Below are 27,844 nucleotides of genomic sequence, written 5' to 3' on the forward strand. Positions count from 1 at the left end.
TCACAGTGACAGAAGGCATTACTGCACTATACCTTCGACTTTGGAAGCCAGCTCGGGAATCTCCTCTGCGTGAAAGGACTGTGCGGTCTGCCTTTCCATCCTCTGCATAAAAGGTAAATTCACCTTTTTTTTCCATAATTTGAGCAGGGGGTAACATGCATAAAAAACCCCTATGGACCAATTCACCAACATTTCAAACAATTATCGATCTCTACCTTTTTTACATCTAATGAACTAAACTCCACAGCTTCATCAAACAGAGAAATGCAGAAATTCATCACCATCTGTAAAAATACATTTCTTTGCACTTTTTTCTAAATAACCAGCTCCTTACCTTGTAACATTCACTTTCTCCATTGTCTATTATTTAGCTGTTCTCTCTAAGCACTTTTGAATGTCTATGTAACTGGTAATGTGGCACAGGTAACTTGCCTGGATGTTATGCTTACCACAAGTCCTCACATTAGTTCTGTTTAACATGTTGGAAATATACTCATACCATTGTCAGGGCTTGTATAATATTTAACTTCAATACAATGCTTAAGTGTTGTATATGTGACATGAAGCATATGAAGTAATGACAACATACGTTGCTGAAGTTATAAGGTTTATTGAAATCTTAATTTTACATTGATCTCTGCACTACTTGTAAAGAGTTGATTAATGTGTTCAAGCAATGTACCATCTGTATTGTCTTTGGTGGTCCGTTTATGAAGCTGACACATGACTTTGCAGTGGTACCTCATTTGGAACGTTACCAATTACAGAATACTTATTCAAACCCAGCAGTAAATATGATTAAAATCACAAGGGATAGAATGAAACATAGATGCACTATCATGTGACATGGAAATGTCTTCTCACAGAGAGAGGTGAAAGTTAGATAATTAGAAACATTTGAAGGGAAGCCTGATAAATATTTGATAGACTGAGGAATAGATGGGTGTGGAGAAATAACCACAGCATCCAGTATGATCATATGAAATGATGGCCCTATCTTCTTGTGTTCTTGTATATGCAATGGTACAGTTGCCATCTTCCCAACTTATTAATTATCAAGTGATTATTTTTTCAAAAGCCAGTTTGAGGATGGATCATAATCATAGACACATTTTGACTTTAATTGAAATTAAGACCTGGAGAAATCCAAAATGAAGGTTCATTGCCTTTCTGCTCAGGCACATGCCAAACCTTGCACTGTAAGGAAACTTGTGGTTTTCAAAAGGAACAGTTTAAGTCCATTCTAAACAGTTTATCCTAGAATCATTAAGAGTGGTCATGGAATAGACATAAAAAAGACAATGTCAACAAATTAACATGTCCTGCATCTTTCACCTCTTGATCCTGAGAATGCACTGACCATATATTGGAAATATTGATTTAGAATACATATTCATGAATGCCAACAGTTGAATGTTAGAAGTCATATTAGTCCCCAAAATAAAATTCACATCACTGAGTTTGAGAATGCTTGTAATATATCTTTTGGGCAAAATGCACAATATTTTCATGGCAATAACATCCCATGTTATGACTGGCAGCTTTCATTGAGTTTATTGGGTTGCTTTTACGTAGTTATTAAATAAAGGACATGTTCACATTCACATTTGCTGTCATCTGTAGCAACCTGAAACCAAAAAACTCAGTAAGCAACGCTAAGTAAGTTTTTTTATAACAAAATGACATTTAAATCCGCCCTTCTGATGCTTATCCCAGTTGTGATCAAATATAATTGTCTATTTCCATGTCAATATTTAAATGCTGTTTTATCTCTGTAGCTCCCATGGGATTAAGAAATTAATGAACATGGAATACTCAATTGCTTTAGAAAATTGATATACTCGAGAACTAATACATGCACTTGGTTCACTTTCTTTCAATTACTGTAGATTTAAGTGCTCTTAATCAGCATAAATTGGCTGATATGTTTCTGACAACGGTCACTACGCTGCAAAAAGTACTTGATTATTTCTATTGGCCATTAAGAGCTTTGGGAAATCCAGGGGTCATGAATTATGCCATACCAATGCTAATCTTTTGTTTTGATTTTAATTAATCCAAAAGTTCAGAGAGGAAAGACTAGATAGAGTGTACAGTAGTACAAATTCTAGATTATTAAGTGCAAGTGAAACGGGAAAGTCTGCAGATGCTGTGTCTACAGTGCATTACACAAAGGAGCTGAAGACACTCAGCAGGTCAGGAAGTAAAGGGTGACCAACATTTCTGGCCTGAGTCCTTCATCCCGAAATATTGGTTACCCTTTACTTTCTAAAGATCCTGCTTGACCTGCTGAGTTTCTCCAGCACTATTGAGAACAGTATTAATAGTTTTAAGAGACAATGCTATACAATATTTAGCCAGAGTAGACATGATTAGGTAATGGTGATCACACTACTGTTAAAGAGAGAACATGATGATCACAAATAATTGATCTATAAGTTTTAGCAAATCATTTGATTTTTCTGAAGAAATCATCCTATGTTTCTTGGGAGAAGTTGTAGTTCTCAATTTTATTTCTTTAAATAGGTTTTTTTTGTGATTGCCAGTGCTGCCTAATGTGTGTTTTGTGTGTGCACCAAGGTTTCATTGAGATATAAAATAAGATGATAATAAACTTGAACTAAAGGTAAATTGATATTGCTTCTTGTAAGATTTATTGCTTGCACCAAGTAATCCTCTCCGTTTCCGCCTCCAAGTCACTAGCTGCTTCTATTAGCTGTCAGTTAAATAATCTGCAACTTTTAATCAGTTTCAAAGGCCGTTTTCACAGCTAGTTGAGTGGTTTTCACATGTTCATTCAGCGAATCTTTTAATAGCAAGGCGGTGAAACAAAAGGATGACATTGCACCAAAAACAGAGATAATCAGTGGTGTGAAGTCATACTTGATCTCAGCTATTGTACAAGCAACAGCAATAACTCCTAATGCTACTCTGATAAGTGTTCGAGATATTTTACCTGGCAAATGAATTTTAGTTTTCAACTGTGCCAAGGGTTTACCACTGATGTCTGCCAGTCTTTGCATGCACTTGTCACGTAGATCCCGATGATACCAGAGGTACACGAGTCCTGCAACCAACAATCCAATACCAGTGGCAAAGGACATGCCAGGCACTGGCACAGCTCCCATTGCTCCAGCAAGAGATGCAGTCATCCAAATTCTTTTCTCCAACATCTTTTTCTTCTCTTCAATTACTTTTGAAGTTACATTTGGGAGTGACAGCAAGAAAGCAATTTTCTTTACATTGAGCAGGTCATTTACAATGGTGTCCTTTAGAGTAGGGAAATCATAATCGTTTGGGTGAAAGCTTGATATCAGAAAAATAGATGGTGCTGTAATCCCCATTTCTTCCAAGGTGGCAACACAGTCCATCCTCATAGTTTGTATCTCCTTGTTCAAAGCTGCACCATTCACTTCCATTGGAGGGAGTCTGTCGTCAACTTTGGACTGAACAAAGTACAGTTGTTTGCCCTCTTGTTGAATTGCTTTGGCAAACACCCCCTCGTTTCCTTTGAATAGACATTCTGACACAATGATGAACAAATCATATTTCTGAACATTTACCATTTTTAGGTACTCAGTCAGTGGTAGATTACAAGAATCTATTCCTGGAAGTTCTGCAAAATGAATAGTTGGCAGATTGGGATGGGGGTATACAATAGGCTCTGTACTAGTTTCGTTATAACCAACTTTTCCCTCCTCACTTATCTCAAAGCCCACCATAGCAGCGATAAAAGTGGATTTGCCTGCACGTTTTTCACCTGTAACTGCAATATTAAGTTGTGTATTTTTCAAGTCTTCTAATTTAGTCTTTATCTCTGGAATTACTGCTTCTAATCCACCAGCATTATAATTGGTTTTTAGTCGTTCAAGTTCTTCCATATTGAAGAATTCAGATGATGAAATCATGCAATCCTGAAAAGAAAGTTGAAATATTTACACAATGTACAGTAGATTTAGTTTCTTAAACTTCCTGCTGACTCTTTAAATAGAGCATGAGGATAGTATTACTGTAAACAGCATACTCTTGACCGTATATAGTGCTGCTACTAGAGCTACCGTTTCAATGCTCCAATAATCCAGGTTAAATCCCTGACCTCCAGTGCTGTTTTTGCAGTTAGCACTTTCTCCATGTGACTATGTGGATTTCTGCCAGGTCCAATTTCCTTTCCATGACCCAAAGAGATGCAGGTTGGTAGAATGAATTGGCCACTGTAAATTGTACCTTATGTAGAAGTGAGTGGTAGAATCTGATGGTAATGTCAGGAGAACAGGTTAATGGGGAAAATTCATGGGCAACTATGATTGCTTTGAAAGGCAGCATATTCTTCACAGGCTGAAATAGCCTTTTTTTCCTCTATATTTTGTAATTTGTAGAAAAAGCCTATCCATGTGGTGACGTCTACACAGTTAGATGTACTGTCTGTATTGTGAGGCAGCAATTGTGTCATACATTTTATATCTGAATAACTATTGAAAAAACTAGTACTGTATAATTGATTTAGAGTTCAACATTTCTGTGTCTTCTCCAGTGCAGAAGTTGGATTGGAAGACAAGATTAATCATTTCTTTTGATTACGTATAGTAATTCATAGAATATTACCGCGGAGAAAACCATTCTTGTATAATCCATCCTTTTCCAATGACCTTCCAAATAAGGACCACTTAGTTGCTTTTCAAAAGCTTCCTTGACATCTGCTTCCACCATTCTTTCAAGCAAAGCCTTCTGGAATCAGCAACTTATTCTGTGTAGAAACCTCCTCTTATTCTCCTTGTGCTAATAATTTAAAGTTTATACCCTCTGGTTATTAACTCATCTGACAAACTTTCCCTCTACTTGTTCAACCAAAGCCTCCCACAATGTCTTTTACATCCATTCTTTGAGGTGAATAATTCCATCTTCTAAAATCTCCTCATAACTGTTCTATTCATCCCTGGTATCAACTTTTTCTGTCAACTCTCCAGAACCCAGGGATTATTCCAAAGATGCAGTGCGCAGAATTGTACATATTAGTCCCAATTTAAGTTTGTATTGATTGAACAATATGCTTTGCATTTCAGTATTCAGTGCTTTATTTTATAACCCTACTGATGCCTACTCTATCTTCCCCACCTTCTCAAATTGTCCTGTTGCTTCGAGGCACTGACGAATTATCTCTGGTATGACCACCACCCTCCCCCCCCCCCCCCCACCCCTGCACAATTCTCACCCTTGCACAATGGTAACATTTAGATTATACGTTGACTTCACTAAATTATTTTTTTTACCTTTGTTGAATTAAAATGACTGCTCCTATCTTATGCAGAAGTCTTATGAGCTGTCAGATAAATAATAAGTGAATTATTTTCACTTCTATTTAAATAAGGTACTGGAAAGTCAAGTCAGGCAGAGGATGTGCAGAGAAACATTAAAAAATATTTCAGTCTATGACCTTTTGTGAGAAATCTTCTGGTGTTGTTTTTCTTCTTTGTTATACCCATTAGGAACAGAACCCAGAAGTTCCAGGGATGCACAAGTCCTTATAACTTTTAATTTTGGAAATATTTGCAGTACAGTTTTAGCAACAAAAAAAAAAATCTGGCAATACTTAATGTTAACCAGAGTTTCTTGAAATATTTGAATCTTCAGCTTGTGTCAGGCTCCCCCTGACCTTGCCCCTCAGACCCCACCCTTTGAATAAAATAAAATGACTCAAAAATCTGTCATAAATCCCAGGAAGAAAGAAGACGGAAATCAAGGTGGCCAGGCTCCAAAGTGAACTCAGTGCTAAAAGTGTCACCAATGATTGAAGACAAATGCTTTTACTTGCTGTAAATCAACAACTATTACATCTGTAGCAAGAGCACCTGATGATACTCCTATTGAGCTGGTCACGGAATTACATTTAGCTGCCGTGCAACTCACCTGAGGCTTTTGAAGTATGCCAGTGAGGAAAGATTTTCTATTGACCTTGTGCTTTGCTGGTTTGTTTCTTGAGATTCAATCAAGAGTTTGTAAATGATGAGTTAGCTGAGACAAAAAGTAGACGTAGAACAAATTAATATGCTATATGTGTCGGCAAAAATAACATTTCCAGAGTTGATGTTTCTTCTTGTGTTCTTTCATTTCCCACAGCATTCAAATTAACCATCATCATCTTCTGCCAAACATGAGTTCTGCTGTGTTGTGGCCACTGTGAGCTACTGAGTTCTCACCTCCACAGCAGAATATGGATTTTTCTAGCCAAAAATAGGTTCATAACTACACTGCATCAGCAGTTTCTCATATTTATCAATCTAATTTCCCCTCCTCTAGACACACCTTCAAATCTGATATTTGTTACAGACTTTAAAAAAATATTCAAAAATGCTAACAAAAAAAAAATTTTAAAAGCTTCCAGGTTTCTTTACCATTGCTGATTTATATGATGGGATCACCTATACTAGAAATATTAGAAACTGATTAATTTAGTGCACATTCAGAAAAACTTACAAAAAAAAGGTACAGGCAACAATTGACAATTATAAATTTGTTACTTGTAAATATTTGGACTGAATTATTACAGTAAATCTCAGGATCATCTTACAAATAATAACCTAGCATTCATCATTCATTTGGAAAAGGGTAAATAATGATTGATCGACCTCATTATCTTTGAGGAAGTGATTACCTGATTGGTTGTAATAAATCCTAGGGGAGGGGAGGTGAGGGGGGTCTGGCAGGAGCAGGGATGGGATACGGAGACTTAGAGCAAAGTTGGAAAAGATTGTAATACAAATTCAAAGCCATCAAGATCCAGGAAATGGTTATGGAATTACCTCCCAAAAAGTTAGAATTGATGAATATTGACCGGAGGAGTTAATATCAAATTGGGGAGAAGATACAGAGGTGTCTTAGTGTTTGCAGCCTTGCTCAAACTTAAATATCAGAACTGAATGAAAAACGAATTTACTCATAAATAGCTAAGACCAGGAAGAATCTCGCTGGTGTGACAACTAAATTTTAGTTGTCTTTTGACATCAATTTCAACCTCTTAATTACAAGCACAAGAATTAGAGGCAATTCACTCTAGATTTCCAATTGCAATTCTTAAACCCTAGTTAATCTGCATCTTACACTGCATTTCATTAATCCATTGATGTTGGAAAACATCATGACTTTAACTGAGATATATTCGTTTCAACATGTTTCATCTGACACTCGAGTTCTATTTGTGATTTAGTAAATGCCCTTTCGGCTTCATGTGGCAAAAGAAGGGCTCCCGACCCGGGTTCGCTCAGTCCAGCGAACTCCGGGCCCCAGTGCCCAACCTTATTGCCAGGATGCGGCTGCTCTCCCACACACAAGATCTCGCCACGCAACTCCACTCAGATGCGGATAAGATTGAAATCTGTGCGGACGATTACGTCCATTCTGCCTCCCCTGCACCTCCCAGCAACAATCCAGACAGTTTTCTCTCCCATATTACTTTCTTACCGGATCAAGCCGCAGAGAACGAGAGAGAGAGAGAGCGGAACCGTCCACCGCACAATTAATTCTCCTGGTCGGCTTGTAAAGAGTTTGATGCACAATTTTATTCCAGGAGTTCCAGCAAATAAGAAAGAATATAGAACGTCATCGACTTTACCATTACTGAGAGAATTTGGGGGGAAGGACCACAGACTGGAGTCCTCCCATGACCGGGCACTGAGGGGCTCAGGCCGAGGGGAAGCCCCTCCACGAACAGAGTTTGGCGAAATGACAAGGGTGGTAATGGTGCATTTGGAGGGCGAATGTAATCATGCACATTGAGGGGAATGTATCTGATTGACGTTATGGGCGTGAAAAGATTTTTCTTTTTTTGTAAATTTATGTTGAAAAAAGTCTATGGAAAAATGTTTTGAGACCTCAAACTTGAGCTTTTTTCAATGTAAACACACATTATTGACAATTCGGAGGGCATTGCATCCTGGAATATCAAACCATACCCTCTGATCTGGGCCTCGCTAATGTGCTGGAGAGAGCCAAGGTGCTCAACAAAGCAATCTCCCAATGGATGCAGTAGATGACCTCTGCAGATTCACAAGTGAAATGTGGCTTCACTTGGAAGGGCTGGGGCCCCTGAATGGTGCAGAGGGAGGAGGTGTGGGAGCAAGTGGAGAGGTCACAGGGGGAGGTCCCACAGGGACGATTGTTGGGGAGGGAGCAGGGGACAAGGGAGTCATGGAGGGAACGGTCCCTGCGGGAGGCGGGGGAATCTGTGTCGAGAGGTGGGATCACGTAGTCGGTGGCGGAAATGTCCTAGACTGCCGGGCAGAATATGTATGCAGGGTCATTGCAGTGGTTTGTGTTGGCCCACATCCTGGTAATGGCGAAGGCGTCAGTCGGATGGATTGGGGATGAAGGGGAGTTGAGATGGCATGCACCCATGAGCTCTGGGATGGCCATTGCAGGTGCTCTGCCAACAGGTCGTCTAGTCTGTTGGGGCTCGCAGATGCAGAACAGGTCAAACTGGAAACACGCAATGAAATGTGCTGCCAGCCATTCAAAGACGGAACCCAAATCCTATCGCCGGGCGTCTGCGCCTGCGCGCTCCTTCCCTCCTCCTCCTCCTCCTCCATGGCCGGCCATCCCGTTGCCATGGTGACAGCGCGCTGGCCGTTTTCATTGAACGCGATGGGAGTTGTAGTTCACTAGCCAGGTTCACGCCGGAAAGCACGAAACCTCGCGGCTTGAGGATCACGGAGAAGCCGCCAGCGAGAGGGCTTTGCTTTTAAAGGGCCACGGCGGACGAAAGAACGGAAGGCCCGACATCCGGGCGGAACGTTCCTGTCCGGCGGAAACTATAGTGCGACGGCTTCCGGTCCGATGGCGGCGAAGGGGAAGGTGAGGGTCAGGAGTCCCTGGGGTGGAAAGCAAAGTGTTGGGAGTTATTGAAGTGATGGCAAGGTATTTTTAAACTGGCCCAGAGCGGCGGGAGGGCCGCGCCCATAATAACAATGGCAACCTTCCCCCTTTCGTTGTCTGCGTTTGTGAGTTTCTTTAAAACGTGTTGTAGGGGCTGGCCCTGTGGGGGTGGTTGGCTCTCGCTGTGACCCAGACACACAGGGCTGGGGGCGCAGAGGGGACCAGATACCGGCATCTGAGACGAAGCACCACTCGATTGGAAGGACTCAGTTGGGTCGAGCCGTACCCTTGGCCAACGTGTTGTTATTGACGCCTCAAGCCTGAAAGTTTGGTGATGTATCTTTATCTTTGCTACATGTGTCACCAGCTGAACTTCTCCAGCATTTCGTCTTTTATTACGGTCGACATGTTCATGTCCTGCTTTCAGAAATGCTGACAAGTCGTGTAATAGTATTTAATGATTTATCTGCCTCCCCTCCTACCAAATAAAGAGAGTGGAGTACGTGATGTGGATGTTATGTCTTTGGATATTGATGTGGCAAATTTAATTAATTTCCTTTCTCTTTACTTTCAGGTTTTAAATTTAAAAAAAATCATTGCAATTTTGGGTGGAATTGACTGTCATTTAACATATTCCCAAATTATACAATGAGCAAAAGTTGATTGAATCTGATATTTGGAGTTAGTCTTCATAACACTGAAATAATGCTGAATTCACATTTTTCAAGAGCTGTTAATATCTGAACAGGAGAAACTGACTTGCTGATGAGGAATAATTGGAAATTGTTTACACTGTGTAATTATAATAAGACGAAAGGAACTGATAACCACAATTTTCAAGGTACCAAAATTATCTTGGGTTTGCCATGGAGAAAATGGCAAGAGTGACTACAGCCCTAAGTGGCACAACCATCACAGGACAAACAATGTTCTGCCATCTTGATGCACCTGCCAATGCTATTAGTGTATGTAGGGATGCTGCCCAGGTGGTGGTGGCCGGTCGCAACATTTTCAAAATCTATTCCCTCGAGGAGGAACAATTCTTGGAAAGGGCCAACCTTCGGGTTGGACGCAAGCTCTCTTTAAACTTCAGCTGTGCTGATGTAGTGTGGCATCAGATGGACGATAACTTGCTGGCAACAGCAGCCACAAATGGAGCTGTGGTGACGTGGAATCTAGGCAAACCATCTCGCAACAAACAGGACCAGCTTTTCAATGAGCACAAACGCACAGTCAACAAGGTGTGCTTCCATCCCACTGAGGTTCACATGCTGTTGAGTGGCTCCCAGGATGGATACATGAAATGCTTTGATCTCAGGAAGAGGGAATCAGTGAGCACTTTCTCTGGTAAAGGATATTTTCTAATAGAGTCAATACAACTGCCTAATTATAAAATAGATTATTTTTATCAGCAAATTATAATTTATCATGTTTTGAGTAGTCTTCCATTAAAGTATTTTTTTCACGTTAATTTCCTGTTTGTAAATTATCTAGAGAAAGAATAACAAAAGAAGCATTGTCTTTCATTCCCTCACTGTTCCAAAGTGCTCTAGAGGTAATGAAATAATTGAGCAACAGTTGTGTGAGGTTTTCTTTAACTTAAAAATTACGATGAGAAACTTAAAATATAACCATGTGTTAGGGTTAATGAATATTGAATAAATATTTGATAGGACACTTGATTCTTTCGTGGTGTTTGTATCCAGCCAAGAGAGCCTCATTTTAATACTTTACTTCTAAAAAATTTTGTGCTCCTTGTCTTCCAAAGAGAGCTCTGAACTGAGGTAGTTCCAAAGATGCTGTTTTTCTTATTTAGACATACAGCATGATAACAGGCCATTTCGGCCCATGCTGCCCAATTAACCAATTGCTTCCAATTTGACAAATATGTTCAAGAACAAAGATGCTTGGCAGGTTGTTTGATTGCAGAATATCTGATACAATTTGTATCACAATCCAGTGAAGAATGAGCTTCCTTTTCCCTTTTATTTGTGGGGAAGGAGCACAGTAATGGCTATAATTTGGTGGTGTGCAAGACTGACTTAAAGCTGTGGGGAAAGTGTACAAAATGGTGTTAACTTCCAATTGTATCCAAATATACCATTGCAAATCATTTTTGGCCAATTTCCCTTTCCTTTGCTTTAAGTAAAGCTAATACTTGGAGGCTCTGTAAAACTAAATCTATCAAACTTTTTTTGTCATCATGCCAAAATGAGTAAATATACTTTCTGAAAAAGGCTAAAATTTGAACTTTTGAAGAGAAATCTTTTGGTATTTAGATCATTTGTGCATCTAATGGGTATATAATTGTGCAGTTTTAATTTTCTAGTCTGTGGTTTTGCTGAATTCTAACACTGCTGCTAATTTTACAGGATGAGTGATGTTCCTTAAGCTTTTGGTTTTTATATATTTTGGAATCTCACTAAATGCAAGTCATTGGCTATAAATTTGTTTATTCCACCAGCTCCTATTGGATGTTAATTAACGTAACTATTGAGCCTATTTTTGTAATCTTGTGAATGGAATCTTTATCTTCTGAAGGTCAATCAGAAAGTGTCCGGGATGTCCAGTTCAGTGTAAGGGATTATTTCACATTTGCTGCTTCGTTTGAAAATGGTAATGTTCAGCTCTGGGACATAAGACGTCCAGATAGATATGAACGTATGTTTACAGCGCATAATGGACCTGTTTTCTGCTGTGATTGGCATCCAGATGATAAGTGAGTAGTACAGCACTTGCAGCCCTTCCTATTTATGTTTTAGAATCTTGTTATGATTGAGCAGCAGTTCTAAGATCTCGGAGAAAGAATTTTTAAATTATTTTTTATTTTTCACACTGTGAACCATATCAACCAAAATATATACAAATGTTTCTCATTAAATATACTCAGTGGCATTTATTTCCTTTTTTTTCCCCCTACCCTCCATCCCCCCCCATTCCCACCCCCCCTCCAAAACCAATAAATATTCAATATATACAATTAAACCATGAAACAATGTCATCACATAATGAAAAATAAACAAGAAAAATGTGTCATCTACTTTTACACACTAGATCAAGTCGTTTTGTCTTGTCTCTGTTATGTTCCATGTATGGTTCCCAAATTTGTTCAAATAATATGATTTTATTTTTTAAATTATATGTTATTTTTTCCAATGGAATACATTTATTCATTTCCATTTACCATTGCTGTATTCTCAGGCTCTCTTCCATTTTCCAAGTTGACATTATACATTTTTTTGCTACTGCTAAGGCTATCATAATAAATCTTTTTTGTGCTTTATCCAATTTGAGGCCTAATTCTTTACTACTCATGTTACTTAAAAGAAAGATCTCTGGATTTTTTGGTATGTTGCTTTTTGAGATTTTTATTTAATATCTGATTTAGATCTTCCCAAAATATTTTCACTTTCGTACATGCCCAAATTGCATGTGTTGTTGTTCCCATTTCCTTCTTACAGCGAAAACATCTATCCGATAATGTTGGATCCCATTCTTTTAACTTTTGGGGCGTGATATATAACCTGTGTAACCAATTATACTGTATAATGCGTAACCTTGTGTTTATTATATTCTTCATAGTTCCAGAACATAACTTTTTTCATGTTTAATTTTTTATCTTTATGTTTAAATCTTTTTCCCACTTTTGTTTGTTTATAGCTTATTTAATCATTTTCCTTATCTTGCAGCTTAATGTACATGTTCGCTATAAATCTTTTAATTATCATTGTGTCTGTTATCACATATTCAAAGCTGCTTTCATCTGGTAATCTCAGTCTGTTTCCCAATTTATCCTTTCAATAAGCTTTCAGTTGATGATATGCAAACATTGTACCATGAGTTATTCCATATTTGTACTTCAACTGTTTAAATGTTAATAAATTGTTTCCCAAAAAAACAATTTTCTTTTGATTCCTTTTCTCTCCCATTCTCTAAAGTAAAGGTTATCTATTGTAAAAGGGATTAGTGGGTTTTGTGTCGGTAACAATTTTGGTATTTGGTAATTTGTTTTTTTCCTTTCTAAGTGGATCTTCTTCCATATATTAAGTAAATGATGCAATACTGGTGAGCTTTTATATTGCTTTTCATCCCACTTATAAAGTATATGTTCCGGTACCCTCTCTCTTATTTTGTCTAGTTCTATCTTCGTCCAGTCTGGTAAAAATCTGATAAATACCTTAATTGTGCAGCTCTATAATAATTTTTAAAGTTTGGTAACTGCAAACCATCTTGGTTGTACCTCTCTCTTAATTTATCTAATGCTATCCTCAGTTTCCCCCCTTTCCACAAGAATTTCCTTATTATTCTCTTTAGTTCATTAAAGAATTCCTCTGTTAAGGGAATTGGCATCGATTGAAATAAGTATTGTATCCTTGGGATGACATTAATTTTAATGCAATTTACCCTCCCTATCAATGTTAGCGGTTATTCTTTCCAATGTTCTAAGTTTTCCTGCAATTTCTTTATTAGTGGCTGATAATTTAGTTTGTACAGGTGGCTTAAGTTATTATCTAACCTGATTCCTAGGTATCATTTAAATAGTGATTCTTTTTTAAATTCTGTGTAATCTGCGTTACTCATTGGCATCACTTCACTTTTATTTGCATTGATCTTGTACCCCGATATTTCTCCATACTCTTTCAATTCCTTATGTAATTCTTTTATTAATATTTCTAGTTCGTTAAGTATACTATGATACTATAGGAGAGGAGGAATTAATAACTCTTTAAATGTTTTATAGAATTCAATTGGGAATCCATCCTCTCCAGGCGTTTTTATTGTTTGACAGCTTTTTTTAACATATTCTGTACTTCCTCTATTTCAAATGGTTTTATCACTTTGTTTTGTTCCTCTTGCAATTTTGGCATTTCAGTTTTAGCTAAAAACTCTTCTATTTTATCATCTTTCCCCTCGTTCTCAGTTTGATATAATTGTTCATAAAATTCCTTAAAGTTTTAATTAATCTCCATTGGATTACATGTCATTTGTTTGTCCTTTTTCCTTGATGCCAATACAGTTCTTTTAGCTTGTTCTAAGTAGCCAGGCTAATATTTTGTTTTTTTTCTCCCAGTTCGTAATACTTTTGCTTTATTTTCATTATGTTCTTCTCCACCTTGTATGTTTGTAATGTTTCGTATTTTATTTTTTTGTCTGCTAATTGTCTCCTTTTCGTTATATCATCCCTTTTTACTAGTTCCTTTTCTGTACTTACTATCTCCCTTTCCAACTGCTCTATTTCCCGATTGTAGTCCTTTTTCATCTTGGTTACATAACTTATTATCTGCCCTCTAATGAAGGCTTTCATTGCATCCCATAATGTAAATTTGTCTTCACTGATTCTGTAATTATTTCAAAATATGTTTTACTTTGGTGTTCAATAAACTCTCTAAATTCCTGCCTTTTAAGTAGCATGGAGTTTAACCTCCATCTATATGTTCTTGGTGGGATGTCCTCCAGTTCTATTGCTAATAACAGGGGTGAATGATCAGCTAGCAATCTAGCTTTATATTCAGTTTTCCTAACTCTCCCTTGAATATGGGCCGACAACAAAAACCTATCAATTCTTGAGTAAGTTTTATGCCTACTCGAATAATGAGTATTCCTTCTCTCTTGGGTGCTGCCTCCTCCATATATCTATAAGTTTCATTTCCTGCAATGATTTAACCATAAATTTGGCCACTTTATTCTTTTTGCTAGTTTTTGTCCAGTTTTATCTGACATTGGATCCAAATTAAGGTTAAAATCCCCTCCAATCAATATATTTCCTTGTGTATCTACAATCTTCAAAAAAAAATATCCTGCATAAAATTTTGATCCTCCTCATTAGGTGCTTTTATATTGAGCAAATTCCAAAATTCAGAATATATCTGACACTTTATCATTACATACCTCCCTGCAGGATCTATTATTTCCTCCTCTATTTTGATTGGTACATTTTTATTAATATAGCTACACCTCTAGCTTTTGAATTATCTGATGCTGTCGCTACGTGTCCTACCCAGTCTTTCTTTAATTTGTTATGTTCCACTTCAGTTAGATGCGTTTCCTGCTCAAATGTTACTTTTTTCTTTTTTCTTTAATAGCCTCTTCCTTTTAATTTGGTTAATGTTTATAGTCATATATTCAACGTGGCCATCTCATATCCTGTTTACACCTCATTTCCGCCTCTGATCTTGGAGAAAGACTTGATGCCCATTATTGCTTTCCCATATTTCAATTTTCATTCATTGTTAAATCTTTACAAAACTCCAAAATTAACTATTTTGAAATTTCTACAATAATTGTAGAATATTATAAAACCCTAATTTGGTGAGCAATTGTTCAAAATTGTTTAAATTTCCAGCAAATACATCCTGCATTTTTTCCCTAATATACATTTTTTCTTTTGTACAGTAAAATCTTCATTATTTGGTACTCATGTGAATTTTCCATATGAAGAGTGTTTCCAATGCCAAACTAATACACCTGCATTAAGAATATACTGTTTACACAGGCTATACATTACACCTTAAAAGTTAAATAAATGGGACCCAACAGTATCAGACAGATGTTTTCGCTGTAAAAAGGAAACGGGAACAACAGTTCATGCAATTTGGACATGTGAGAAAGTGAAAAAATTTTGGGAAGATCTAAACCAGATCCTAAATAAAATCACAAAAAGCAATATACCAAAAAACCCAGAGATCTTCCTCCTAAGTATGGATGGAGCACAAAAAAGATTTGTTAAGAATATACTGTTTAAAAGATAAAAGACAGTGCAAAATGTGAAGTAATTTTTAAAAAAAAAAATCAGTTTTTTAATTATGTAAAGTTCACTTTAGTCAAGGAATTCCCATAACTTACAAAATTTAACTTTGAACCCTGGTCACTGGAACGGAATTGTGCTCGTCACTATACTAACCGTGCTGCCGTCATAATTAACCATCTCCTTCAAGTTGACAGATAAATCCAAACTAATATACACAATATTAATAAAAGTAAAAACTTGCTAGGGAGACACTTTGAGAGTCACCCCAGTGGCGAGCGGCATCGACCCACTCTTCATCTTGGTATTCTGGTCAGACCGTCGGAGCAACCCCACTCAAGTGTCCCAGTCAGGTTCTTGCTGCACCTTCCTTTATATTCCAACCCCATTTGCGAGTACTGTGATGGCACACTAACCATGTCTCTGTTGTAATTAAACCCTTGCCCTCAAGTTTGCAGATAAAACCTTACTAATATCCTTAATAATATACTAATAAAAAAGACTTCCCAGGCAGGGATAGGGAGACGCCCCATCAGAGACCAGTATCAACCAGCTCTTCATCCTGGGCACCACCATATTATTCAACACAGTTTTATTGAAACTTTATTCAAACAGCTGCTGCAGTTGGGGCATGACTGGGGCACTCCGCTGGCTGAATGTTTGCTCCCATCTTCACCAAGGGGTTGTGTGTTGCTTTGAAAACCTTTACATTTTCAATTGTAAACTTTTATTTATCACTTTATTCCTATTGTTTTTTGAAATATGTATTTATTTTGGTCTGTTGTTTGCGTTTCTGCTTGGTTGAATGTTGAATAATGGGGATTTTACTGTACTACTTTTTTAGAGGTTGGTTAGCCACAGGAGGACGTGACAAAATGGTGAAAGTATGGGACATGACTACAAACAGAACCAAAGAAATCTACTGTGTACAGACTATCGCTTCTGTAGCTCGAGTGAAATGGAGACCGGAAGTAAAGTACCATCTCGCAACCTGTTCCATGATGGTTGATCACAACATTTACGTTTGGGACGTCCGACGCCCATACATTCCATTTGCCATGTTTGAGGAACACAAGGATGTTACTACAGGAATTATGTGGCGTCATATTCATGATCCTTATTACTTACTTTCAGGGTCAAAAGATAGTACACTGTATCAGCACATGTTTAAAGATGCCAGTAGGCCTGTTGATCGTGCCAATCCAGAAGGATTGTGCTATGGGTTATTTGGAGACTTGGCGTTTGCAGGAAAAGATAGCATGTTCACTAGTGACTCAAATCGGAAAACCTATGGAGGTGACAGACGTTATCCCATTTTTTTCTTCAAGAAGCCTGATTTATCGGAGCAGTTTGCAAATGTTTCCAGTGCTCTTAATGTGTTTGAAGCAGATCGGATCAGCAACTCCACAAATTGGTTTGTCAACATGGCACAAAAGTATCTTCTAACTGGACGCTCGTTGGCTGAGCTCTGTGATCATAATGCAAAAATTGCTAAAGAATTGTATCGTTATCAGGTACTGTGATTAAATGGGTAAAATTTGGTTATGTCTTTTCCCTGCAAAATGGTTCATGAAGTCGAATTTACACATTACTTGTGTTCTAGCAGAAACAAGTGATATAAACCTGTTGTTAAGAACGTGTACCATTTTTAAAAATTTTAGGTTTTTAAAATTAAATTTAGATATACAGCACTTTAACAGGGCCTTTTGGCACACAGGCCTGTGCTGACCAATTACACCCAATTAACCTACATTTTGAAGAATGGGAGGAAGCCGAAGCACTCTGGCAAACCCAAGCAGACACGGGGAGAATGTACAAACTCCTTATAGACAGCGTCAGATTTGAACTCTGGTTGCTGGCGCTGTAACAGCATTGCGCTAACTGCTACGTTAACCATGCCACCTTTTAGGTCATATGGCAAGGTAACAGACTCTATCGGCCCAGGAGCCCGTGCTGCTCAATTGCATCCAATTAACCTACAACCCTGGTATGTTTTGAAGGGTGGGAAGAAACTGAAGTGTCTGGAGGAAACCCACGCAGACACAGGGAGAACGTACAAACTCCTAACAGACAACGCCAGATTCAAACCTGGGATGCTGGTACTGTTACAGAGTTGTGCTAACCGCAGTGCCTTCAATGTTCCTTATGCTCTAAAGCATCATCTCAAAAAGTGTGGGTAGATCAATTATCAAAATACCTGGAATAGGATTTAAACATAGAAGGATTCTTGATAAAATCTCTTGCGTTAGAGTAAAAATTGGAATTGAATACTTAATTTTAATTTTGATGAACTTAAGTGGATTTTTTTCTCCCATTAGTTTGTTTTTTAAAACCTTCAAGACTGCAAACAGTTTTGAATAAAGTGAATGAGAACAGAGTTGTTACACGAGGTTAAATGAATCGAGGTTAGTTCGCTGATGCGCACTGAACATAATTGCTGAGCAGTTGATTTCACTTTTCCTCCTCTGCTTAGGTGGCCCAGACGTGGACGATGCTAAGGATTGTGTATTCCAGTCCAGGTGCCATTTCAGCTGTAAACTTAAATCAGAGTATTGGCAAGAGTGGAGGGTTGCCTCATATAAACAGGTGGGAAAAGCAGAAGAATGCAATTGGAGGGGTGGGTGAAATGGTGCTGCCACATTTCTGAATTACAAGCACATTTATTTGGCCTAATTTTGTACTTATTTCAATTCTCAATTCTCCAATCTTTCAAAAATATATCCACCTCCACTTTAAATACTTCTTAATGATCTACCCTCCACAATGCTTTGGAATTAATATCGATGAATGTATAAATATGCTTTTGTTGAAAATTTGGTTTTTAAATTTTTTGTTCATGGATTATATTTTTTCTAATTCAAGATGCTTTATTCAACTTTACCTCTTGCCTAGTGATTTTATTTTTGGTAGGCTTGTTTTTAAAAAAACAAACTGATTAATCTCCTGCATTCATGTTTTATTTGGCATCAGTTTTAAGGAGATCTCTGCCCCCCTTGGCAATGAAACCAGGTTGGAGAGAGCAAAGTCAGAACATCGACAGGAGGTTAACCACATTGATTCCTCAAACCCACTGGTTACTGCAAATGAAGGTACAACTGTAGCAAGATTAAAGTTTATCCAATTACATATTAAGAAGGCATGGTAATGTACTAAGCTAATGATTTATTAGTGCTGAAGGTTTGACATTGTAATCATAAAATGTAAAGTAGGAGAAGGCCACGTGTCCCCTCAAGCCATTCAGTATGCTCGTGTCTGAACTGTCCCTGGCCACATCTTGTAGCTCTCAATTCTCCAGTCCTTCAAAAATGTATCCACTTCCACTTTAAATGATCGACCCTCTACAATGCTCTGGAATTGAGCATCTATGGATTCATTACCTTCTGTGAAATGAGATTTCTACACACCTCAATTTTAAATTATGGTCCCTTATTTTAAAACTGTCTCCTTGTTGCAAACTTCCATACCACTAAAACATCTCGACATCTACTCTTCCTTGCCCTCTTGTGGGATTTTCTTTATTTCATTGTTCATTAAGATTCTTCTAAACCCTAAAGAATATAAACCTAGGCTGAGGTGAAAAATCCTCTAATCCCTGAAATTTGCTTGCTGAATCTCCTTTGGACTACTAATGCCATATCTCTTGCGTAAGGGAGCCAAAGCTGTGTACAGTACAATTGTACCAAAACTTCCCTATTTCTAAACTCCAACCGAATTTGCAAATGCCATTTGTTGCCTTAACAATTTGTTCCTCCTGCCTGTTTTAGTGATCTGTGCACAGTTTTGTTAAACATGATTGCTCTTTCATATATGATCTATTCAGACTTCAGTCTTCATAGCAACTGTGACATTACTAAGTTGCTTTTTTTGAGCTGACCAATAGCATTGCTTGTTTTTGATTTTTTCCTTACATGGGGCTATGCCCAGCGTCTACCATTTTCTTTGGTTGCTTTAGTCTTGTACATTCATTAACTCAATCGAAATACAGAATGATATGGAGATTCAGCACATCTTATTAATGATTTTTTAAAATCCCTTTTCATTTTATGTTATTTAACAGTACAAATTGAATTCAATTCTGATCATTGATCTTAAGTAATTTTAAATATTAGGACATGCATTCTATCTGTCAGGGGTAAACTTTTTCAAACTTCAACAAGTTCCTCTATGCTTGAGATTGGAACTTGAGGATGGGAGCATGATGTAAATTGGAACTTGCACTATATCATCTACTCTTTGTGATTTCCTACTGATATTAATAATAGTGGCCAACTACCAAGCTATTCCGTTTAGACATGGACATAAAACACTACAGCGCAGTACAGGCCCTTCAGCCCTTGGGTGTACTGAACTATATACAGTAAAATTCCTAACATTGGGACTGGATTTTCAAATTTTTGAGATTCTTGGGCAGTGCTTTTAAAAAAATTTAAAGAGGAATAAGGAAGATGAATAGGTAAATCTTGATGGTTTATTCATTAACAAATACAGCATGCTTCATTGATCAAAATGAGCAGTTTTAAAGAAAAATAGTCAACACTTAAAATAAGCTTTTTTCCCTGCAAAAAGAGTGTGAAATGGTTTAAAAATGAACATTGTAAAAGAAAAAAAAGCAGTATCCAAAGAATTTCTTTGTAATTAAGATTACCTGTATTAAGCATGGGCGCATGTTGCTGCTGTGCATCTATGATGCTCATGAATGCATGCATGCACACAAAATTAAAAAGGTCTGAGAGTCCGGATTCTCAGGTGGTCTGGATTTCTGACATCCAGATTTTGGACTTTTCCTACCCCAAAAAAAAACCCTTTAATTTGGTTCTGCAAGTTATGATTTATCATAAGCAATCGGTCAAATGTTTTCCGTGAGCAATTTTTTTCCCCCTTTGGTGCACAGGTATATTCTGAATGGGTTTTTTTTTCTCTCCCTGTTTTAGAGAATGAGGAAACAGAAGGTAGTGATGTTCCTGCAGATTACCTGTTTGGAGATGTGGAAGGAGATGAAGATGACCTTTACATGGTGGATCACGAAAATGCTCCTGGTGAGCATTTCTTTACAAAAAAGTCAAGCAAAATTGCACACATTTCTCGTCAAAAGCATGCAGTTTTAGTATCAATGAGACTTCTGCAAGAAGCAAGTATTTATACACAGTAGTTGTATCAATTTTCTGATTGTTCTAAGGTGATTTTCCTCAGTTATTGGCAATTACAGTGAGATGATTAGGGATGCTGACTTGCTCCTGTCAAGAAAACCTCATTATTGAAATGCATCCACTAATTTGATCAAGATCTCTTCTCCACTTGGGAGACCCACTAATTTGATCAAGATCTCTTCTCCACTTGGGAGACCTCATGGGACTGATTCTTCAGATTGGCCAGTGCTAAATATTGTGATTTTTCTAACGTGTATTGGAAAGTGTATATTGACACCTGAAAATACTTTCAGGTGCCTTCCCACAGTCATTGACAACTTAAAAATACTGATGTGATTAGTGCCTTGTGGTATTTCCATATTTTGCATAATTCTCCTATTAGTAGGTTGTCAATTGTGTGATGATCCATACAAAGTATAACTATGGCATGCAAATTGTGTTTTTAAAATTTTATAGCTTGTATGGTACCTTTCTAGAGATATGGAAGAACATGCCACAATTATATCAAACTCATTTGAGAATGAAAGGTCACATCATGAGCCTGTGTAGGTACGGCTCTGATGTGACCTTTCCTGAAGAAGTAAAACCTCTTGCTGAAATATGACTGCCGTCTGTGTTTCATTCTGTGGTATATATTATTGATATGTGACCTTTCTAAGTGCATGTTGGCTATTAAATAAATGGCCTCACAGCTTGACGTGATCCTCCTTTTGTCTAACTTTTTCATAAATACAGTACAACTCCGATTATCTGAAATGGTTGGGACTGGGCCTCTGTCGGATAAAAGTTTTTTTTTTTGGATAGCTGGTCATTTTTAAAAAAAACCAGCCCAGTAGTTACAGCAAAGCACTTGTAACGGTGCATAACAACAACAAGGGAAGGCTTTTTAAGCATTAAAAGAATGTTTAATTCTCACCAAAAAAACCTGGCTGCTGCCGATCACCGAGGCCCTGCTCCTGCCTGGGAGCCCGATGGCCTCACTCCTACCGAGAGGCCGCTCTCTTTGATGACACCAGGATGAGATTATTCTGACCGCTTGTGGCTGAGAGACAGTGGCATGCAGTTTGAGAGGGAGAGTTGGAGAGAAAAGTCAATAGGGGAAAGTTAAGAAGAAATGGAAAGAAAGAGGGGGAGAAGTTACCATAAATGAGGACAATTATCCTTCTAATTTCATGTCGGGTGAATTTTTTTCAACCTATGAGGTCAGTTTGGCTCCGAAAATTTTTTTTGCATAAATGAGGATTTCTGATTTGTTTCAGATATTCTCATTTATCCGAAATTTTTTTTAAAAATTGGATAAATGAAGATTTTGGAGAATCAGAGTTGTACTGTATATAAAATATAACCATTTACGGAGCGGAAACAGGCCATGTTGGCCTTTCGATTCCGCACCGCTTCACTGATTTTGTGCGCCCTCTTCAGGCCTTGGTCCCGGTAGATCTTCATCAAAATTCAATTATCATGTTATAAAGTCCAATATTATGACATCACAAATTTCAGAATTATTTTACAACAAGCAGGAATTGGAATTTGATAGTTTCTAGGCTCTGCAACCTGTTGCATCGCCATGCCCCCACACCAATTGTCTCTTGCTCACCAAAACTCAAGTCGAGGCTTTCAGTCTAATAAGACCAGAGCCAGCATACTGTCTGTTTTTTTAATATAGCATTCCATTTTAGTACAGACTGTAAGTGGCTGTTTGTACATCTGTATAAAGTACTGCTGTTTAATAGAATCCTTGTTCATTTTTCTTGCTTTTTAACTGCAAAGTTAAAATTTCCTTACATGCTGTCTCTCTCTATCTGTTCACAGAGGAACATGAATACATTTTGCCTCAGGAGGCATTTCAACTGCGTCATGAGATTATAGATAACCCTTCTGCTCCAGACCATCTCCAGGATAAAGTGGAATCTCCACATGTCAGTGGAAATGAAGCTGAGACGGTGTGCTTGAGCCCAATTGAATCCTATTCCCTTATGTCGATCTCTCAGCCTCTTTATGATGCCCATCTTCCTGCTGATTATTTTAATTCCCTTGTTAAGGACATGCTGCATTACTATGCAGAGCAGGGAGATGTGCAAATGGCTGTATCAGTCCTCATTGTACTTGGTGATCGTATTCGGAAAGAAATTGATGAGCAAACACAGGTAAGATTCGAATAGTTAAGCACAATGCCAAAAATATTGTCTCAGATTGTGCAATCTTTAACATTGGGCAATATTTAGGATCCTAGTCACTTCTAATTCTATGACAGTCATCTGGAGAAGATAGTGTTTCACTTTAATAATGATACTTGATTTAAACACAAGTTATTTCAACAAAACAACGTCAATTGTGCAGAAAAGTAGCCGCCTTTTGCTATAATATGAAGAATCTCAAAATATACAATAATTTTAAATAGGAGACCAAATTATTCTTTCCTTCATCCTACATTTGATGAAATGGTGGGCTACAAAACTTTATGCCAGCTGATCGTCGAAACTAATATTTTAATCTTTCAAAGTTTTTTTTGAATTAATGGTTAATTATATCATCGTTAGTTTTTAAATCATTTTTATTGTGGATGGTATTTCTAAAATTGTAAACAGTATGTTCAGCAGACTGGAATTGTATTCATATGTGTATTTTTTTGCTGTTGAACATAATTCATACATGTTTTCTCTCTACCTTGTTAATATTGACTTCAATCCTGGAAGTTATGTAGAATTTAATGGATTACAAATAACACCGCTGCCTTGTCCTACTCATCTCAGTGCCTGCTACTTCATTCCATTCACCTCAACTGGTCTGTCCTTGCAATGTATTGCACTTGATTTGCCACAGTCATTGCATCCCTTTGCTATTCCTGGATTCAATCCACTCTTTCCTTCTGGATGCCAACAGTTTGATGTTATTTGGCTGTCAGTATGTATTTGCTATAATTTTGGCCTCCACAAATTGTTTTTCATTTTTCCTTCTAGAAATCCAGGCCATCTGTTGTCATCATATGTGGTCTTTCTATCTCTGAAGTGCCAATCAATCAGGAGGCAACTCAAATAATTACTTGAAATTTCTTTTTGCACCCTGGTTTCTCCTTTTTCCATCCTAGTAGCACTAGTATTTCTGCGGTAATGAGCTTGCCTATAAATTAGTTGGCTGAAGCTGGATGTGTGAATACCTTTATTATTTGAGTCCATTTCTTTTCCCAACAATAATAATTAGCCTCTGTCAGATGGGATGTAATTTCCCCAGGAAGATGAGCTTCAATTCCTCATTGTTTCCAACAAAACATATGTTTTCCTTTGATTATTTACACAATCTTGAAATTCACGTGCATTTTGAGGCTTAACTTGTACTATCGTTATCTCAAATGTGATTATTCCATCCACAATGTTCAGCCATTGCTTATCCGCACTGAACCTCACAGAATTGTTCCACAAATGTATTGTCGTTGACAGAATTCCTTGTATTTTTGTCAACACCATTAGTTCTGACATTGTGTATGTTCTTGCTTCTGCGCCATCACTTCCAATTGCATTACTCTTTGGCTATTTCCCCAGATATTTTAAACCAGTGCTTTCTTCCATATTGTTTCCCTCCAAATGATTGTTTATTGTCTGATTTCTTGTGTGTCAGAGTTTGAAATTTTTTATTTAAAATGCATTGACTGAACTGTTCTGGTAAATACTAACCTGAGAACTGGATAATTTAATTTTTTTTAAAATAAAATTTGTTCCCAGGAACATTGGTACACTTCATACATTGATCTGCTGCAGCGTTTCAAACTGTGGAACATTTCAAATGAGGTGATCAAGCTGAGCACATGCAGCTCCATCAATTGTTTTAACCAGGCATCCACTACACTTCACATCAACTGCACCAATTGCAAGCGACCAATGAGCAGCAAGGGCTGGATCTGCGATAGGTGGGCTATCTCTCTAATCACTATCTTTGCCCTCCCCTGGCCTTTCTCTCTCGCTGACTAGTGATATACAAAATCTGAATGATTTGGACAAGAGTTCAGATACTGGAATCTGGAGCAGAGAAACCAGCTACTGGAGGAACTCAGTGGGTGGAACAGCATATTTTGGAACGAGACCCTGTGTCAAGACTTGAGTGCTGAGTATAATGTTAGGTTGACTGCGAAGGGGTGAAAGTAATAGACCGATGGAATTCCAGATGGGTGAGCGATCAGAGGAAGCAAAAACACAATAATTGCTGGAGGAGGTAGAGTTATGTACCTATGTTTCGGGCCTGAGCCCTTCTTCAAGGTATAAGCAAAAATCAGGCAGGTGTCTGAATTGAAGATTGGGAGAGAAATGGTGAATGGGAGAGGGAGGAGTCCAGACCATCAAACAGAAGGTGTTAGTTGGATATGATAAGGGAGGGGGGGGGGGGTGGGGAGAAGCAGATGGAGTCAGGTGAGGGGAAGATGGAGATGACTGGAAAGTTAATGTATTGGAACATGGTGAGAAGGGTGATAATGGGATCCATTAAATTGAGAAATGAAGGGCAGATGGAACCAGATTTGGAGGGGGAGGAAAGAAAGTGAGTGAACTGTGTGGATAGAACTTGAAAGGGGAGGGGTAAGGGAATGTAAATAGGTGATGGGAAAGGAAAATTCATGTTTATCTCATTGGGTTGCAAACTATATGATCTAATTTGTTCCTCTGGTTTATGTTGGGCCTCACTCCATCTGTGGAAAAGGGCTGATATGGACAAGTCGGTATGGGAAAGAGATGGGGAGTTGAAATAGCAAATAACCGGGAACTCAGAATGGCCATTGTGCACAGACTGCAGATGCTCTTCCAATGTATCTCTTCTCCTCATCAACAGCACTGCAGATGAACTGAATGCAGTGGATGAGATTGGAGATGAGATGCATATGTACCTCTGCTTCATGTGGACGGCCTGGTTAGGGTCTGTGAATTATTGCACCTCTTGCAGTTTACTATGAAAAGTGGCAGGAGTCAGGGAGTTGCTGGTGGGGAGAGGTGAATGGACCAGGGAGCAGTCTTTATGGAAGGTGTGGGATCCTGTTGCAGCTGCCAAAAAATAACCTGAACCTACGAGCCCATCAAATAATTATTAACTAAAAATGTCAGTTATATATTTTCCCATGAATCTTGCCATGTTTTTAATCTGAGGTTGGGAATTCATTGGTGGAGCCTCAGAGACCACAATATACACTGTCTCATGAGCTAATCTGTTAACTGAATTTTTTTTTAACCTTAGATGCCACCAGTGTGCCAGCATGTGTGCTGTGTGCCATCAAGTTGTACGAGGGTTATTTGTTTGGTGCCAGGGATGTAGCCATGGTGGACACTTGCAGCACATCATGAACTGGTTGAGGACTAGTTCACATTGCCCAGCTGGATGTGGTCACCAGTGTGAATATACATGAGAAGGCAGAGCTCAAGATCACAATGTAATATTCAAGAAGTAACAGATTACTTTCTCATGCATGGTCTATAGAAATGAACACAACTTCTGAAATTGTTTTAAATGTATACCACACTTTTCAAAACAAGAAAATTACAGCTCAATTTAAAGTGGAAAATCTGACCGCTTTTTTTTTCCCCTTGCATTTTTGTAACTGTTTTAAGTGATGTGGCCAAGAAACTGCTTTTGGTACACCTTAAGTGTAAAAACAGGAGTCACTTGTTTTTAGTTGCTTGAAGCAGCAAACTAAGCTATACTAATTAAAGCAGCTGGTACAGATTGGAATGTGAGTGGGTGTTAATGGTAGTTTACCATGGGACAACAGGATTCCATGTCCTCATCTTTTTGAGTTTGTGGATAGTAATCTGAACACAACAGCTTCAACAAAGCTTGTGTGTTTTACTTGACCTTATTTTGAGAATACCAATTATAGTCCCAGTCAGTAAAATAGGCTATTCATTTCCTCTAATAAAATTTGTGTATTATCACATCTAAACATCAGATTTTATGTTTTGGACTGTTGTTGAGGGTTTTGGAAATTTGGGGTTTGTTTAATTTGATGTACAAGGGCCACAATAGTGTCTCTAGCTTTCCACACAGTTTAAAATGTTAGCTTATTTTACCAATACCGTGTGTAAATTTAAGTGCTTATTCAAGTATGTACTGATCCTCAGTTGGAATGTTAATACAGCATTAGAAAGATCAGATATAGAACTTGACATATGCTATTTGTATCAGGAATACACCATTTCTCATTGATTGGAATAACAGCAGTGATTTGACATTTTATTTCAATCAAAAAAGTAGGGTATTGTGAATTCAACCATATTGTGCCCTACGACCAAATGTGACAGTTGCAATGCACCTTTCAGATTACAGTATAATTCTGATCACCTGAAATTTTTTTTGGAGCTGAACTGGCCGTGCACGTTGGGCTCCCGGCCGCAGCGGGGGACGTCAGTGATCGGGGGTGGCCAGCATGTTATTTGGTGAGAATCAAACATTATTTTAATGCTTTAAAAGCCTTCCCTTGTTATTTAAATACTGAGGCAAGTGATTTGCCTCAGTTATAAAAAAATTATCCCAAATGGTCGGGACCGGGCCTATTTCAGATAATTGGAGTTGTACTGTACCACCACATTTAATTTTCAGACTAGTTAAAGATTGCAATAGATTGAAGTAGAACTCCTTAAAAGACCAATGCAAACACAAATACATTCACTGAAAGGCACTATTTTCAGTTGCATTGGGATCTCATTGATTTCCACTGGCTTTTTGTTTTGTTGAATATAATTGGCAGAATGTTACAATGTCTACAGGTTACATTCCACATAAGGAGGATCTTGTAATTGTTTGAATTGTAATGAAAACTAAGTTTTCTGGTGAATTGCGAGCCTGTAGCTGAGACAAGAATTACTAAAAGTCTTCCTGACACTTGTATTTAAACTTATTTACATTGTTATTTCCTAAGAGTAGAATATTTTAACTATTTATATTTATTTTACATTCTGAAGCCTGAATCCTTTCAGAAGTAACTGCTGTAAGAATGCATACAAGTATAGTAAATATTGACATCTGAAACTTTTCTTCGGTGTTTCTTATCTCTGACCCACAATGTGAGTCTTCTCTGGACAATTTTATATTAAAGCTTGCCTCTGACCAAGGA

General features: G+C 37.9%; 2 protein-coding genes across 4 annotated transcripts; one reads left to right on the forward strand and one right to left on the reverse strand.

Moving 5' to 3' along the window:
• Positions 1-640: 640 nt before the first annotated feature.
• Positions 641-8,965, reverse strand: LOC138747059 (interferon-inducible GTPase 5-like). The gene is made up of 3 exons (XM_069905958.1): positions 7,456-8,965; positions 5,905-6,009; positions 641-3,914 (listed from the first exon to the last, which is right to left on the reverse strand). Exon 3 carries the CDS (start codon positions 3,906-3,908, stop codon positions 2,742-2,744), a length of 1,167 nt encoding a protein of 388 aa, XP_069762059.1. The 5' UTR covers positions 3,909-3,914; positions 5,905-6,009; positions 7,456-8,965; the 3' UTR covers positions 641-2,741.
• On the forward strand, positions 8,577-27,844 carry wdr24 (WD repeat domain 24). 3 transcript variants are annotated; one of them, XM_069905955.1, is made up of 10 exons: positions 8,577-9,196; positions 9,440-10,212; positions 11,407-11,584; positions 16,455-17,124; positions 18,084-18,196; positions 18,581-18,699; positions 20,542-20,646; positions 22,570-22,904; positions 24,477-24,661; positions 25,972-27,844. In XM_069905955.1, the coding sequence occupies exons 2-10, from the start codon at positions 9,732-9,734 to the stop codon at positions 26,138-26,140; spliced, it is 2,355 nt and encodes a 784-aa protein (XP_069762056.1). In that variant the 5' UTR covers positions 8,577-9,196; positions 9,440-9,731; the 3' UTR covers positions 26,141-27,844. The 3 variants fall into 3 exon arrangements, with proteins under 3 accessions (XP_069762056.1, XP_069762057.1, XP_069762058.1); XM_069905956.1 differs by having other exon boundaries at positions 8,577-8,907; XM_069905957.1 differs by having other exon boundaries at positions 8,577-8,844.

Source organism: Narcine bancroftii, chromosome 12 (genome assembly GCF_036971445.1).
Source record: "Narcine bancroftii isolate sNarBan1 chromosome 12, sNarBan1.hap1, whole genome shotgun sequence".
In the NCBI taxonomy this organism is placed as follows: Eukaryota; Metazoa; Chordata; class Chondrichthyes; order Torpediniformes; family Narcinidae; genus Narcine; species Narcine bancroftii.

Bases quoted from the DNA above. Each gene is read 5' to 3' on its own strand.
- LOC138747059 (XM_069905958.1), bottom strand. From the start codon at position 3,908: ATGATTTCATCATCTGAATTCTTCAATATGGAAGAACTTGAACGACTA.
- wdr24 (XM_069905955.1), top strand. From the start codon at position 9,732: ATGGAGAAAATGGCAAGAGTGACTACAGCCCTAAGTGGCACAACCATC. The intron at 18,700-20,541 runs GTACAACTGTAG...TCCCTGTTTTAG, and splicing joins ACTGGTTACTGCAAATGAAG to AGAATGAGGAAACAGAAGGT. The intron at 20,647-22,569 runs GTGAGCATTTCT...ATCTGTTCACAG, and splicing joins GGATCACGAAAATGCTCCTG to AGGAACATGAATACATTTTG.